The 16,539-nt window shown below is 45.9% G+C and overlaps 2 protein-coding genes across 2 annotated transcripts in view; both read right to left on the reverse strand.

Annotated features, from left to right (window-relative positions):
- Nucleotides 1-2,592: 2,592 nt before the first annotated feature.
- Nucleotides 2,593-8,294, reverse strand: LOC126183982 (uncharacterized). Its single transcript, XM_049926333.1, has 2 exons — nucleotides 8,286-8,294; nucleotides 2,593-3,402 (listed from the first exon to the last, which is right to left on the reverse strand). Exons 1-2 carry the CDS (start codon nucleotides 8,292-8,294, stop codon nucleotides 2,593-2,595), a joined length of 819 nt encoding a protein of 272 aa, XP_049782290.1.
- The window catches only part of LOC126184592 (cyclic AMP-responsive element-binding protein 5), a 150,029-nt gene continuing 140,258 nt past the window's right edge, over nucleotides 6,769-16,539 (reverse strand). Inside the window, exon 11 of the mRNA XM_049927033.1 lies at nucleotides 6,769-11,529. Within this exon, the coding sequence (XP_049782990.1) occupies nucleotides 10,784-11,529 (746 nt within the window). The 3' untranslated portion in view covers nucleotides 6,769-10,783. The remainder of the gene's footprint in view (nucleotides 11,530-16,539) is intronic.

Consider the following 16,539-nt stretch of genomic DNA (forward strand, 5'->3'; position numbering starts at 1 on the left):
CTTTCAAATACTTGCCTTACGCCATTCGATCCCCAGAAACCCCTTTTGTTGATGGTAGATGCGTCGGATTTCGGGATCGGTGCTGTGCTTGCGCACAAAGATGGTTCGCATGATCGCCCTATTGCCTTTGCGTCCAAATTGCTCTCGTCAGCGCAAAGAAATTATTCCCAGATAGAGAAGGAAGCTTTGGCTCTCGTGTTTGGTGTTACGAAGTTTCACGATTTCTTGTATGGTCGTCACTTTACCATCATTACAGACCACAAACCTTTGACATCGCTTTTTCATCCGAACAAGCCTGTACCTCCACGTACAGCGCAGAAATTCATTCGCTGGTCTATTTTCCTCTCGCAGTACCGCTACGATATCTTGTACCGGTCCACTGCTAAGCACGGAAACGCAGATGCGTTGTCCCGTTTGCCTGTTGCCGAGGATAAAGCATTCGATTCTTCCGAACTTGCTTGCATGTTCATTGATGCGGACACTGATGACGTGGTCGAATCGTTTCCGATTGATTTTCGTCGTGTAGCTACAGCCACAGCTGCAGACCCTGTCCTTGCTACCGTTTTGCGTTTTGTTACTACGCAATGGCCCTTGTCGAAGTCACGGATCGAGGATCCGATGGTTCACCGATTTTTTGCTCACAAGGAGAGACTTTTTGTACGACGTGGTGTTTTGTTGTTGCGTTCTGATAATGATCAGTCTAGGGTCGTGGTCCCACGTTCGTTACAGTCATCTGTCTTAAAGCTTCTCCACCAAGGACATTGGGGTATAGTGCGTACGAAACAACTTGCTCGTCAGCACTGTACTTGGTTCGGAATCGATGCTGCGATTACGAATATGTGTTCTTCTTGCATGGCGTGTGCCGAACAATCCGCGCCACCGCGGAAATTCTTTGCATGGCCGAAAGCCACTTCCCCTTGGCAACGCTTACACATAGATTTTGCTGGTCCATTCTGGAATGCTCGATGGTTGGTTGTTGTCGATTCCTTCAGTAATTTTCCTTTTGTTATCCGGATGTCTTCCACGACGTCTTCTGCCACCATCCAAGCGTTGTCTGCTATCTTTTGCATTGAAGGTCTTCCACAGACTATTGTTTCCGACAATGGCCCACAATTCATGTCCGCAGAATTTCAGTCATTCTGCAAGGCCAATGGTATTCAACATCTGACATCCGCGCCGTTTTCGCCTCAGTCAAACGGTGCCGCTGAACGTTTGGTCCGGACTTTCAAGTCACAGATGTTGAAGTTGAAAGAGTCGCATTCTCGGGAGGACGCGTTGTTGCTCTTTTTGTCTTCGTATCGCTCTCAGCCCATCGATGGTCGCTCGCCGGCTGAGTTGCTTCACGGTCGTCCTCATCGAACCTTGATGTCTTTGCTGCATCCGCCGCATCAGGTTCCTGTGCAGCGGCAGACTCCTGCTTTTGCTCCTGGCGACGCTGTATTATATCGCAACTATCGCGGTTCAAGGCGTTGGCTCGCAGGGCGCATTCTTCGCTGCCTCGGCCGCGCGATGTATTTGGTTTTGGGGGCCTCTGGTGAGGTGCGTCGGCATCTCAATCAGCTGCGCCTCTGTCGTCGCCTGGGTTCTGCCGCTCCCCGTCTGCTTTCAGCGACGGAGCCGTCCGGTCAGCGCCCTGGGGACCCATCTACTGGCTCGTCTCATCCCCAGGTGTTACCGACGATGCCTTCCATTTTGCCTCATGGCGTCGCGCCGCCGCCGCCGGCGCAGCCCGCAGAGGACGCTTCGCTGCAGCCGCCATCCGCCTCCCTGGGTCACGCGCCGCCGATCACTTCCCGTGACCAGCTGTCCTCCGCCATGGAACTCTTGCCCTCTCCGGACCCCATGGCGTCATCGCGCGTCGGATACCCCGCCGCAATGGAGGTCGAGCCTTCGGCCACTCCTGTCTCATTACGGGCGCATACGCCGCATGTTGACGTGCACCCTGGAGTAGGTTTCCAGGCGTTTCCTAGCTCCCCTCGGACCGAATGGCCGGGTGCGGGTGGCACAGCCTCGCCTGTTGTTAGGCTCCCCACCTCATCGCATACGTCAACATGGGGTCCTCCCCACGGCGGGCGGAAGCCTTATAACACGACCGTTCGCCGATTTGCGGGGGAGGAATGTGGTGTCACCGCCGGACACCACACTTGCTAGGTGGTAGCGTAAATCGGCCGCGGTCCATTAGTACATGTCGGACCCGCGTGTCGCCGCCATCAGTACTTGCAGACCTAGCGCCACCACATGGCAGGTCTAGAAAGACGGACTAGCACTCGCCCCAGTTGTACGGACGACATTGCTAGCGACTAGACGTACGAAGCCTTCCTCTCATTTGCCGAGAGACAGTTAGAATAGCCTTCAGCTAAGTTAATGGCTACGACCTAGCAAGGCGCCAGTTGTAACATTGCATGTATCTTAATGAGTCTCACTTGTATCATCAAGATTGCTGTATACCAAAGGATGCATAAAAGTTAAGTGTTCTAGTAGCTACGTTCTTTTCTTTATCGCATTCACTAATTATCCCGTTCCAGAACTCACGCCAGCCGGCGTGTGTGTACGCGTGCCTTTCGGCTACCTCCGAGTGGTGTGGCTGTCTTGCTACGCCACAACAGGGGACTCGGTGGGGCAGGGGTGTCGGTGGGGTGGGGTGTCGGTGGGGGGTGCTGTTGGGGCTTGGTGGGGCAGGAGTGATGGTGAGGCAGGAGTGATGGCGTGGCGGGGGTGTTGTTGGGGTGTGGGTGTAGGTGGGACAGGGGTGCTGGTGGGGGTTGGTGGGATGCAGGTCTTGGGGATGGGGTTTGTGGCGACGCAGGGCTCGTGGGGGAGGGCAGGGGCTCGTGGGGGAGGGCGGGGGTCGTGGGGGAGGGCAGGGGTCGTGGGGGAGGGCGGCGGTCGTGGGGGAGGGTGGGGGTCGTGGGTTGTGGGGGAGGGTGGGGGTTTGTGGGGGAGGGTGGGGGGTTGTGGGGGAGGGCGGGGGTTGTGGGGGAGGGCGGGGGTTGTGGGGAAGGGCGGGGGTAGTGGGGGAGGGCAGGAGGGTGGGGGCTCGTCGAGGAGGGCTAGGTCTCGTGGGGGAGGGCGGGGGTAGTGGGGGACGGCGGGAGGGCGGGGACTCGTGGGGGAGGGCGGGATCTTGTGGGGGAGGGCGGGGGCTCGTGGGGGAGGGCGGGGGCTCGTGGGGGAGGGCGGGGGCTCGTGGGGGAGGGCGGGGGCTCGAGGGGAGGAGCGGGGGTCATGGGGTAGGGTTGGGGAAGTGGGGTAGGGCGGGGGTCGTGGGGGAGGGCAGAGGTTGTGGGAAAGGGCGAGGGTAGTGGGGGAGGGCGGGTGTAGTGTGGGAGTTCGGGTGTAGTGGGGGATGGCGGGGGTGATGGGGGTAGTGGGGGAGGGTGGGGGTGGTCGGGGAGGGCCGGGCTAGTGGGGGATGACTGGGGGATGGTGGGGTCATGGCAGGGGTAGTGGCAGGACGTGGCAGGTTGGGGTTTGTGGTGGGGCAGGGCGGTTCATGAAGGGATTTGAGAATTGAGGGTTGCATAGTGAGGAGGTTGGGGGTCGTAATGGGAGTGGGGGTTGAGAAGGGGATGGAGGCCATGAGGGAGGGGGCAGGGCCTTGAGGGGGAAGGTCAGTGAAGGGAGACGGGAATCATGAAGGGGTGGAGTCAGTGAGGTCAGTGAGAATCATGAGGGGGATAAGATAAGAATAATGAGGGGGTGGAGTCAGTGAGGGAGGAAAAGGATTATGAGGGGAGGGAGTCATGAGGGGAGGGGTCATGAGGGGAGGGTGACATGAGGGATGCAGGGGTTGTGAGGTGTGTGGCAGTGATTGAGGGAGAGGTGGTGGTGTTTGAGGGGAAGATGGTAGTGAATGATGAATGGGTGGCTGGGAGTGGAACAGGAAGGTAACATTGATTGGAGGTGGGTTACATTGAGTGAGGGTAGAAGTGGCAGGGAGTGGGAGCAGACTACTAGGCAGTGAATGGTTGGCCATGTGTGGGGGGGGGGCAAAGGAGAGCAATGTGTGTGGGGACCAGTAAGGTGGGGGAGAGGAGTGTCAGTGAGTGTAGGGAGGATATGAGCATAGGGAGGCTGCGGATGTAGTGGCAATTGTCTGAGGGTGCCAGCGGGTGTGGGGGGGGGGGGGGGGCAGTGGCTGCACGGAACCAGCAGGTGCAGGGGGGGGGCAGCGGCTGTGCGGAGCCAGCGGGTGTGGGGGGGGGGAGGCAGGGGGGCCAGCGAGTGTGGGGTGGCAGCAAGTGCGGGGTGGCAGAGGGGGTGGCATTGGGTGGGGGCTGGCAGTGAGTGGGAGTGGCAGGAGTGGGGGTGGCAGTTAATAGATACTGGGGCAGTAACTGAGGACAGCGTGGTTGGTAGAGTCAGTGGAGGGAGGTGGCCTTGAGCAAGAGGAAGTGGCAGTGGGTGGGAGCAGTGTGTGGGTGGGTGTCTGGGAGGCAGTGAGTGGAGAACACGATGGTGGTGAGTGTAGGTTTAGTGGTGTGTTGGGGATGGCTCTCAGAGGAAGAGTGGTTATCAGTGAGGGGTGACTGTGAGGGGAGGTACGTGTGGGGGGAGTGTATGTGTTGTATGCCAGTGAGTAGGGGGTTTGTGTGGTGGTAAGTGGGAAAGTCGGGTGGCAGTGAGTGGAGAGTGTGTGCAGTGGTGACTGGTGGAAGGGGGTGCATCAGTGAGTGAAGGAAGTTGGTTGCAGAGAGCGGGGGAATGGGGTGGCGATGATTGGATGGCATGTGTCCCTGAGTAAGGGGTGTCAGTGAGAGGGTGGTGGCAGTGAAGTATTAGTGGTGGTGGTGGTGGTGGTGGTTGTGGTTGGTAGTGAGTGAGGGCAGTAGCAGTGAATAAGGGTAGTACAGTGAGTGAGGGCACTGGCAGTCGGGGGGGGGGGTGATGGTGAAAGAGTATGAGTGTAGGGTACTTGTGAGGGCAGGGTGGCAGTGAGTGGAGGGAGGGTAGTGTGATGAGTGAGGTGGTGCCAGTGTTGGGGTGGCATTGAGGAGGTGACTGTTAGTGGGGGCAACAGCAAGTGCATAATGACAGTGAGTGGAGAGCAGTAGGGCATGGAGGGTGGCTGTGAGCAATGAGGGCAATGGTAATCAGAGGGGGGACAGGGGGTGAGGGGGGCATTGTGAGTGAGTGTTGTGGTGAGTAAGAGGTGAAGGGAGAGTCAGTGAGTGAGTGAGTGAGTGAGCGAGTGAGTGAGTGAGTGGCAGCGGGCGAGCAAGTGGTCTGTGAGAGGCAAGTAAGCAAGCGAGTGCAAGGTGGGTCATCAAGTAAGGTGCAGCAGCAGGCAACCCAGCTATCATTATGCAGCAACGGGCATGGCAGCAAGTGATTTGCGCAGTGGCAGGTGAGTGAGCGAGCATGGTGGTGGCCAAGTGAGTGTGGCAGCGGAGTGAACGAGCAAGGAGTGGCAATTGAATGAGCGAGCGTGGGGTGATGGGCTAGTGATTGAGCCACAGTGAGAGCAAGGGGGTGGTGGGGAGCGAGGGGGTGGCGGGGAGCGAGGGGGTGGCGGGGACCGAGGGGGTGGCGGGGAGCGAGGGGGTGGCGGGGAGCGAGGGGGTGGCGGGGAGCGAGGGGGTGGCGGGGAGCGAGGGGGTGGCGGGGGGCGAGGAGGAGCAAGGGAGTGACAGGGGGTTCAGGGGAGAGACAGGGAGTGACCAGGAGTAATGGAGAGGGTGTGACGGGATGTCACAAGGGGAGAGGCAGGCGGAAAGAGGAAGGTGGAGGTTCAGTATGGCTATGAAAGAGCAGCAGGGAGGTGTGAAGGGGGGGTGGGCTGGGGGATTGATAGGCAGGGTGTTGGGAGGAGAGAGCATCAGTTTATCAGTGAATGTATAAGAGGAAAGATGTGAATTGGGGATGGAGGGAGGAATGGCATGTAGAAGTGGGTGAATGAGTAACAAATAGTGGGAGTGGGCGAGTGAGTGAGGGAGAGGAGTTGTGTGGGTGAGGGGATTGAGTTGGGGAGGATGAGGGCAAAGACAAAGCAGTGAGTAGGTTAGAGTGAGGAAGTTAGCAGGAGGAAGTGAATGAGGGAGATAGGAAAGGAAACAGGGAGTAAGGCAAAAGGAAAGAGTGGAGGGGTGTAGGTGAGATGGGTTGGTGAGGGAGTGTATGAGGGTGAGGCAGTGAGTGATTGTGGGAGGGGGTAAGGGAAGGAGTGAGTGACAGAGAAGGTGTGAGTGAAAGAGGAGTGAGGAAGGGACAGAATGATTGAGGAAGGGAATGATGGAGGGAGGGAAGCAGTGGCCATTTTTGGCCTTATTGAGTAGCTGAACTGCTAAACCTGATGGCTGCCTTGGTGCTGTTTGAGAGCAGGAATCTATGTGCTCATACTGAGTTTCATCCTCTCCCTTCCCTTCATTCATAACAGAAACACAAGACTGTACAAGCACTCATTACAGTCATCAACCTAACACTGCCATGTTGATCGTCTGATCTCTACCTATGATTTTTGCCTGTAGGGCCAACTGAAGGATGAGGCACACTTGACACTTACAGAAGATTATAGGTATGCTATGGTAAACCAATTTCACAATAACACTGCACAGGAACGCAATACTAGATTTCTGCATGCTCCTCCAATGCTCATTTCCAGAGTACGCAACAAACTTTGACATTTCAGCTCTTCTTCATACCTCCAAATGATATCTACAAATAATGATGCTATCTTAATGGTCAGACTTCTGATATTCTTGTGAGTGTTAAGCCAGAGACTGATTGATTTATTTTCTTTTTTAAACATACACATTTGCCACTGTAGAGGAAGCAACACACACACACACACACACACACACACACACACACACACACACACACACACACACACAGAATTCAGTCTGCAAAACAAATTATCATTTATCAGCAATAAAAATATTTATCAACAATATAAACATGTATAAGATATACAGAAATTCATAAATAAAAACAAAATCATTTAGTAAAACAAATTAACAAAATCATTGCTGGTTGTTTGCTAAGCAATACTTTCACAACAAATAAGTAAACAAGTACAGAAATCACTGTGTGAACAATTCATGAAAATACATAAACAACATTCTAACAATGGAACATTATTTCTCTTTAAATATATCACAAAAATTTTATTTCTTCAATGTTAGCAATAGCTAACCTTGACCACACTATTAACTTTGAGGCATGAAGCTCATTTTACAGTCTAATTCTCTACAGTTGCTGTTCCCCTGGATTAGAGCCAGCACTGCAATCTTACAACGTTTCACATACAGAAAGAAAATACTCTAGCCTTCACGCAGTGTCATCAGACATTCTGAGAATATGGGTCGTTAAAATCTATGGAGCACAAAGTTTTGAAGCACCTAATTTTTGCAATTCATTTTACAGTCATATTTCTGTGGAAACATAAATAAACTGAATACTGTTTTCTGATGCAGTAAGAACATAGCAGCAATAGCCTCCATTATACAAGGTGAGCCAAATAAAACTAGCAAAGAAAATATTTATAAGACTGAATTAACCCTTGTTACTGTACAAGCGAACTGTCCATCACAGAAAATGCTGGAAACTGTGATTTTGATGCACCAATCAGTTACTGTCACATGTGTGCATATGCATCTCCTCCATGCTCTATCCCGAGTATTTCACTGCATCATTATATCTAAGTGATGAGGACTGCTTCAGCATTTCAGGGTATGTGATCTCACAAAACATGCAGCATTATGCACCCAAAAATCCTAATCAGTACTTTGAAGAGCTATTGCTTTATCTCAGGATTGGTGTTTGGTGTATGACAATTTGTGTCCAAATTGTAACAAGATTCTTTCACCAAACTGTTAACGCTAACTGGTATGTCCAGAAACTGTTGAATCCATATCAACTTGCAGATGATGAACAGCTGTATGGATATTTGCACAAAAACAGAACAACAGCACACACTACTTCGACAATCTTGTCATGAGTGCATGAGGGGTTTGGTGATGAGAGTACAATCAGCAGAAGCAGTGCAATCTCCTAGTCATCTTAATCACCTGATCTCTTCCTATGGTTTTTACCTGTGGGGCCAACTCAAGGATAAGATGTACTTAAATAAGTCTCACACACTGGAAGAGTTACAGCACAACACTGAAAATATTATTGCTGATACACCTCAGGCAGAGCTGTTACATGGGTCTCACAGTTTGATAAATTGAGAACAGCATTGCATCAATGTTGATGGTGGCCAATTCCAGCATCTTTTGTGATGTTTATTAACAACAGTCAATCCCACATCAGACTTTTGTAAATATTTTCCAGGCCAGTTTTACTTTGCACATTCTGTACTGCAAATTCTGCTGACTATGCCGCACATAGTTTTAAGATTGAAAGCAGCCCTAATTGAAATGCTAAAATGCTACTCTCTCTCTCACTCACACACACACACACACACACACACACACACACACACACACACGAGACTGGGTATTTAAAAAAAAAAAGGGCAAGGGCACACGGATACCATTCTAGTGTTCCTAGGATTTGTTGAAACATTGAACAGGATAAAGAAGAAACCAAATAATTACTACGGCAAATGATGCTATTTTGCATAGGTAACTGAAACCATAATAAAATTTAAGAAAACTAGCAAGTGAAAAAGTGTGTGTCAACACACACAATGTACACAAAAAAATATTCAACAATGAAGAACAGATACATTGTGCCAACACTGTTGCAGATGATACACCCTGAGACATGCTAAATAAGCAAGATATAAGGCAAAACTCCATATAATTACATCCAATATTTTTTTCCAAATTTATATGACAATATTAAATACATTGACATCTAGATATAATTATCTGAGATAATTTGTGTCCTGATGAATAGCAATTGACATTTTCTTGTATAATTGTCACTTTATATACATTGATTAACATTTTTAGGTTTTGTAGCTCTGACAACCTGTTCTTCTATAAGCAGCATCTAAATTCTAAAACTATTACTGTTCCATGTAATGGAGCATCAAATTTAACCACAAGTTTCAATACTGCAAGTTATTGTAATAACATAAAAACTGTAATGATTCTATCCTTTATAATGAAAAAAATTATGTTGCACTTTCTATTTTGTAAACATGCTCTCTTTATGCTCTATAATTGTTACATGATATGTTTACTACATCCATGTAGATATCAAATTTTTATATCGTCAGAGTGTAAAAAAATGATACAATGCTTCTAAAAGTCATTTGGCTGTTTTAAACAGCCAACTCAATCATAGTCATGATAAAAAAAAATTTATATATCTCCCAACACATTACATCAGCAACCTGGTACAAATCTTCCTCACACAGCAACTTTCTTATTATGGAAATCTCAAATCTCAAATTATATACACTGATAAGCCAAATCATTGTAACCACTACCCACTATGACATTGGATGCTGCCTGGGGGCATTGCAGGCACATGACAGGTAAAAATAGTGTGCAAGAGGTGCAGAGACAGACGGGGGATCTCCCTAGCGAAGATATGGGCTTCAAATGGGGAAATGCGTTGAGATAAGTGACTTTAACAAAGGGCAGATTATTATGACACAAAGACTGAACGAGTATCTCAAAAATGGCGAAGCTGGTCGAACATTCACGTGCTACTGTTCTGAGAATCTACGGAAAGATAGAAGGGCTGTGAAACTACCACTTGTTGCTAAATGGTTTGACATAAACAACTCTTCTCAGGCCGCTGGGCTCGGAGGTTTGTCTGCTCTATAAAGTAGGATAGATGGTGATCTGTAGCATCTCTGCCCAAAGAGAACAACGCTGGTGCATGCACAATTGTTTCAAAGCACACCATTCATCATACATTGTTGAACACGGAGCTCTGCAGCAGCCAACCCCTACGTGTTCGCATGTGGATCCAACAACATTGTCAATTACAACTGCAGTGGGCACGGGACCACTCTTATTTGACGATTGATTAATGGAAAAGTGTTGGCTCTTTAGATGAATCTCAATTTTGCTACATTAGGTTGGTGGTTGCCTCTACAAACACCATCAGTGAGGTGAATGGTGGCTTGAAACATGCGGTGCAACACATGGAAACATGCTGGTGGGAGTAGTATTACGCTATGAGAGACATTCTCCTGTGCTTGCATGGGACCTGTGGTAGTAATCTGAACTACTTGCATCCCTTCATGCTTGATGTCTTCCACAACAGTAATGTCGTCTTTCAGCAGTATAATTGTCAATGTCTCAGAGCCAGAACTGTGCTACAATGGTTTGAGGAGCATTATAGTGAACTCATGTGGATGTCTCAGTGTCTAAATTTGCCTGATGTAAATTCTATGGAATCCATTTGAGTTGCTATCAGGTGCCATTGCCAGGTACGCAAATCAGTGGCCCATTATTTACGCGAATTACATGGCCTGTGTGGAGACATAGACATCTAATGCCACATACCCCCACAAACGTACCTACAAACTGTCAGATCCCTTATATGCAGAATCAGTGATATATTTCATTTGAAATTTGGGCAAAAAAGCTATTATGGAGGTGGCCACTATGTTTTGGCTCATCAGTGCACATGCTTCTCACAATTAGCTCTTTACAGCAAAAACAAAAATGTCACATGTAATAAATTGAAGCCACAATCCAAACTCTCTCTGCACTTCATTGTGTTTAATATATTTCATAGTTAAACTGGAATGGGGTAGTGTAGAGAGTAATAATTTTTCCTGTGTTTATATACATTTTTAACAAAATGTTAAGTGCAGTCCTGAATTCAATTCAGTGCTGTGCTTATCAAACAATTAACAAGCAACAAAACAATTTCAGCTTACATCCTTTGATGAAGAGTCATACACCACTTCAATGTCACTATCTTCTGAATGGTCTCTTTCAACACTACTGTTGGGCTCTTGATGAGTTTCAACACTCACCATACTTGGGTCAATATCAATCATATGTTCTACTACTTGACTGCTGTTTAATCCTGTATCACACACTGTATCACATGTTGACTTTAGAGCAACACCAGGCACTACAAGAGCTGGGAAATGTCCTTCCGATTGACTGATTAATGACAGAGAAACAAGCTGTTGATTTGTTTCACTTAGTTCTAAATTACAGTCTGTACTTGGTACAGTTGAATCTTTCAGCACTGCAGGTATAATTTCAGGAACAGTGGGCACATTTGCTACTGAAATGGCAGGTACAAGAGACTCATTGCTTATGTTACCCTGTGCAACTTGTACTGCATCTGCACTTGTTGATGAGATGAGGTATGCCTGCTGTAGTACTTGATTATTAGTGCCACTAACATTTTGTTTAACAGCTCCTGCACATACCTTTTTCTTGATAGGTGGTGTAGCATTGCTCACATTTCGTTTCACAGGGGGTCTATTTAATAATATTATGTGCCTGGGTTCATTGCTGGGTGGTGAAAGCAAAATTTTTGTAGCAACTATAGGCTTATTTGTTGCAGGTTGGTGTGATATGCTTATTCGTGAGACTGCAGTTGTCTGATGAACAGTTGTGGTATTAGTCGAATCAGCTTCCACTGCTGTTACATGGGCATCTGCAATGAGAAAAAGTGTCTGTAACTTAAAGGAATTTATTAAATATGTGTTTGAACCTTCCAAGATCAAGCGCTGATTAATCGTTTTAATCACCACAGGGCTCTCCACAATTCAGTTGTATGGGAAAGACCACTATCAGATATGACACATACTTTGAAGTAAAAGTAGTTATTAATGTTACATATTTATACTGAAACCCAGGGTTTAAGTGTGTGTTACAGTTTCATTGATACAAAGAGTGGAGGTAAAAAAGAAAACAGGATGAAGCATACCGTGAACTGTACCCTGTCAAATTAGGGTACATACTTAAAGCAATAGGGAACTTTGGGAACATTCCTAAAATACATAGAAATAAATAAAACAGAATTTTAAGAATAAATAAATAAATAAGGCATTCACAAATCTAGATAACTGAAAAGGGTTCCATCTCTCTCTCTCTCTCTCTCTCTCTCCCGCCCCCTCTCCCTGCCTCCATGGAGTTCGCTTTAGTGAATGTAAGGTCAACAAATACAAATGCAAGGCATGATGGGACAATGGCTTTTCGTAGAAAGTGGGATTTAATTGATTTTTGTACAAACATTTCAGCTGCGTACCTATCAGAAAAATAAGTGAAAGAAGTTGACTACATCTGGCTACAGGCCTGATACATCAAATAGCTCTCACAGTTTTTTCCCTACTAAAAGTTATTCCTTGACAGAAAACCTAGCTGCTGGCCAGCTGTCATACTGACTAAATCTGAACTGTTCCCTTAAGATGACAAAAATTTGGGTCCAATCAAGAGTGCCATATGCAGCCCTCTGTACAAATTAGCAATACTGTGTGGTATGGTGCTGTATTTGTAAGAAGTGGTATCCTTCACTTGAGCCATTCAATGGCAGCCTTGTGGCTAATGATGCATAGTGTAAATGAAAAGTTAAGAAATATGACGACGGTCTTTTCTTAATTTTTTAAATCTTATTTTTTCTGCTGAAAGAATCTGATGCAAGCACATTTTGACTTTATGATATCCCGGTGAAAGGAAAATAGAAAAAAGGGGGCAATGTGCATTCGTAAACAATAATGCTACGCATCTGGTGGCAGAAAGAGGGCATTGTGTATTATGAATTGCTTCTCAGGGGTGTATCCATCACAGGTGGCATTTGTTGCCCACTGCAGTGAAACATCTATTTTACATTTTTGTGCTGTCCAGACTTAAAAAACGCAAGACTGAGGAAAATGCGGAATTAAGCAAAACATTAACACACCCCAAAATGTGAGCAGAAACACATGTAATTGGCATAATGATTAAAAATCACAATCTTCTCCAATACTTCGTATAAAATCTGTCCAAGCAAAGAAAATTAGATGTAGAATACAATTTTTATATAATAATTGGTGGTAATGAATTTCATAAGTTCTTAAAAATCACAGATGTGTAACAGCAAGTAAAAACTTATCAAAAAACTGAAATTTGTATATGGATACAACGTAATCTAGCTGTTTTACAACATGCTATGACTACAAATCATACGTTCAAATCATGCATTTTTGGAGATGATCCTTTATGCTCACCCAGAAAAAAGCAAAAATTGATGAACATGTAAACCAAAAATATCACAGCAGCCGAGTGTTTAAACCATAAGCATAAATGCAGACATCTGCTTAATGACATACTTTGTCACCATTGCTGTTATTGTTAAATGCTTTTCTTATGAGCCGCACTTCATATGTCCACTACCTTTAAAGTGTTATTTTAGGCTTGATGAGGGAAACAGGTATCAAAAAATGAGTTTACTTCCCCATTTAACATTACAATTTTATTAGAAGTCAGTCCATTGAATTTCTGTACATTGTGTAAAATGTAAATTTGAAAGAAAGATCATGTGCTACAATTTCGCTTTATGCCCTCTATCACTGCTGCCAATCTTTACGATCTACAGTGTGTGGTGCAAAGTATATACATGAGTAGTGTATGTAGTTGTTGCAACTTTATCGTATCGGATCTGAACACGAAAGAATTTAAAATGTGCTATCGAAAACCCTTGCTCTATTTCCATGTGACATCTCTGTCACTGAAGGGCCACTCCCCCCTCTCCAAACATCCAGTAGGCGAGTCCATTTTACGTGTGTTAGTGCTGTGTGGTGGCTGCGCTGGCTATTGAGTGACTTAACAAGTCGCCAGCCAATAAGAGTTCATTAGCCAGAAATGGGCTATGTTTCCTTGATTATGCTCGAGCATATTCTTCGAGACTCGGCGTTCAAACTTAAAAGGTTGATGACTGATATTGTTGCTGAATGCAGTACATCAGAAATACATGCAAAAAGATGCGAATGAGTTATCAATGGCCACAAGAAAAGGTGGTAGCTAGGCCCCTTTTTCACGTATTCGGTCAGCCTGGAACATTTTGAATTGACTGTCTTGTTTTTCTATTACCACTGCAACCTAGCGGTAGTTGTAACACAATTGTGTGGTGAAGCTAAATGCTGCAAGTTGTGTTGGCAACACCAATCATGCATTATGTCAGCATTTCCTCTCACACATCTCCCCTCTCCACAGCAGCCTAAAATATTCCCTTAATTCCACTGCCACTCACTGTGCAAACCATCTGTCTTTTGAGCCACTTATAATTCGTTCAGTCACATCAAATGTTAATAGGAAGAAAATGGGACAAAGTCAAGCAAGATGTCACGTAAGAACATAGAATCGAGGTACACCTTACTTGGAAGAAATGTAAAATCGGGGAATTTTTAGCATTGATCTTACAGGTTTTTCACAGGGGCTAAGAATTTATGGTGTAGAATCGCGAAAAACATAAAATCGGAGAACGTAAAATCAAAGTTCCACTGTTTTGAGATCCCTTGTGTGCTGCGCCTGCGCAACAATAGCCACCTGGGCTTTGCTGATTTCCAGGAGTTCAGTCGGGTGGTCATCCCTTACTCCACCTATTCCATCTGATCTTACATCCTCAGTTCCTCATCTTTTCACTCTCTACCGAATAATCATCAAGAAAATTCCTTTCCAACCAACAATGTTCTTGAAAGTTAGCTTAATGATTTCTTTTATTCCAAACCATTAGATTTTTACACGCAATACATAGGAAAACTACCCGAGCATTGTGAGACTGTTTTATACAAAGGGAGAGGATATACAGTTGATGATTAAATTCTACCTTATAGTTATCTGTAACATTCAACAAACATATGGAGAAAACACTGCAAACTAACACACCACACTAATACAGATGAATTACATGGTTATCATGATAACCTTACCATTAAAGATTAATTTGATATGACATTAGCCTGCCAAACCTTAATTAATGAATAAGATATTACGCACTTGACCTCAAAATGCCCTTGTCCAAGGCAATATTGTGTCACACACAAGGTGGGGTGGGGTAGGGTGCGAGTGGAGGTATAAAAATCTTTATAAGACTCTCTCTCACTGACACTCCCCACATGGGAGTTCATGCAGTAAAACTAACACATCAGGTATGACCTTCTAATTTATTACTTCTTTACTACAAACATAACATATTTTGTAGACAATATTCACACATACCACTGGATGTACCTGCAAAATTATATAATTGTATGACGTATAGTTTAGGAGATATGACAGTATAAAAATTGAGCTGCACGAATATGAAACTGCAGGGCAAAATTTCCTACAGGTGCAGGTAAAGTACGTTAAAAATATGTGGCATGTGTATAAAAGGGCAAAGCCATGGGTAAAAAGCTGCATGTACACCCCACGATTGATTTTAAGCAAACTTGGTACACATATTAATTACTATATGGAAAGATAAACTGAGGGGCTCAGAACCAGCAATCTCTTATTGGGGTGGGGATGATAATGTGGTGAGAGAAAGGGGGGGGGGGGAGGAGGAGGTGGACAGAGAGAGGTGGGGCTGACGAGATGGATAAAGAAAGGGGGAGAAGGAATTGGACAGAGAGACGGGGAGTGAGGAGATGGATGAAGAAAGAGGAGGAGGAAATGTACAGAGAAAGGGAAGAGGAGTTGATGGACAAACAAAGAGGAGAGGAGGAGATGGACAGAGAAAGGGCAGAGGAGGAGATGGACAGAGAGAGAGGGGAGAGGAACAAATGGACAGAGAGTGGGTGAGGACACAGACACAAGAGTCGAGGGTAAAGGAGGTGGACATACATGGTAGGGAGGAGGAGATGGACAGAGAGGGCAGTGGAGGAGGCAAACTGCTAGAATACTGGAACAAATACGCGTACCTGGGTAAAATAGGTGTTCAGTTTATATGAACATAAATCAACTGTCTTGTCAAACTTAGTCAAAGCTAGTAATGACTTTCCAAATCTTGAAATATTTGTCAATTGGTTTTCACTGGGAATAACATTTGGACAATACTACATTCTCAACTACAATAAACAGAAAAGTTTTTATTGTCGACTGCAGTAATGTAAGAAAAGTACAGATAGAATTACAAAACAAACAGGATATTTTCACAGCCAATGCTCAGTTACCACTCTGCATAAGAGAGCAGTGAATGCAATGCCCCCCCCCCCCCCCTCCCTCCGGAAGGTGAGCTTCAGAAAAGTCTGTAATAAAATTCCAATGAGACACAGCAGAATATCTACATAAAATCATGGATAAAATATCTGTAAATACACTGTTAAAAAGGGACAGATAGCCACGGCTGGATGACAACCTAGAAATAATACATGCCCAGCCACTCTGTGACACATTAAGATCTCACACCCAATATTTTGGGAAGGATTCTGGACACCACACAAAATCTTAAATCATAAACAACATTTGCCTCTTTATCAGTTAAAACACAGGGAAGGTCCTGTGGGAGATGCAGTTCAACCCTCAGGTCACCATATAAAACACATTCCATTAAAATATGTCGTACTGACAGCTGTGTCCCATATGTCTGACATACTGGGTGCTTCTCGCTACGTAAGAGGAAGCAATGTGTCAATGGGCAACGTCCCACTCTGAGCCGAGTAAGGGCTACTTCTTCACACGGTCGCAAACAGAACTTAGTTTTCAC

This window comes from Schistocerca cancellata, chromosome 4, assembly GCF_023864275.1.
Source record: "Schistocerca cancellata isolate TAMUIC-IGC-003103 chromosome 4, iqSchCanc2.1, whole genome shotgun sequence".
Lineage (NCBI taxonomy): Eukaryota > Metazoa > Arthropoda > Insecta > Orthoptera > Acrididae > Schistocerca > Schistocerca cancellata.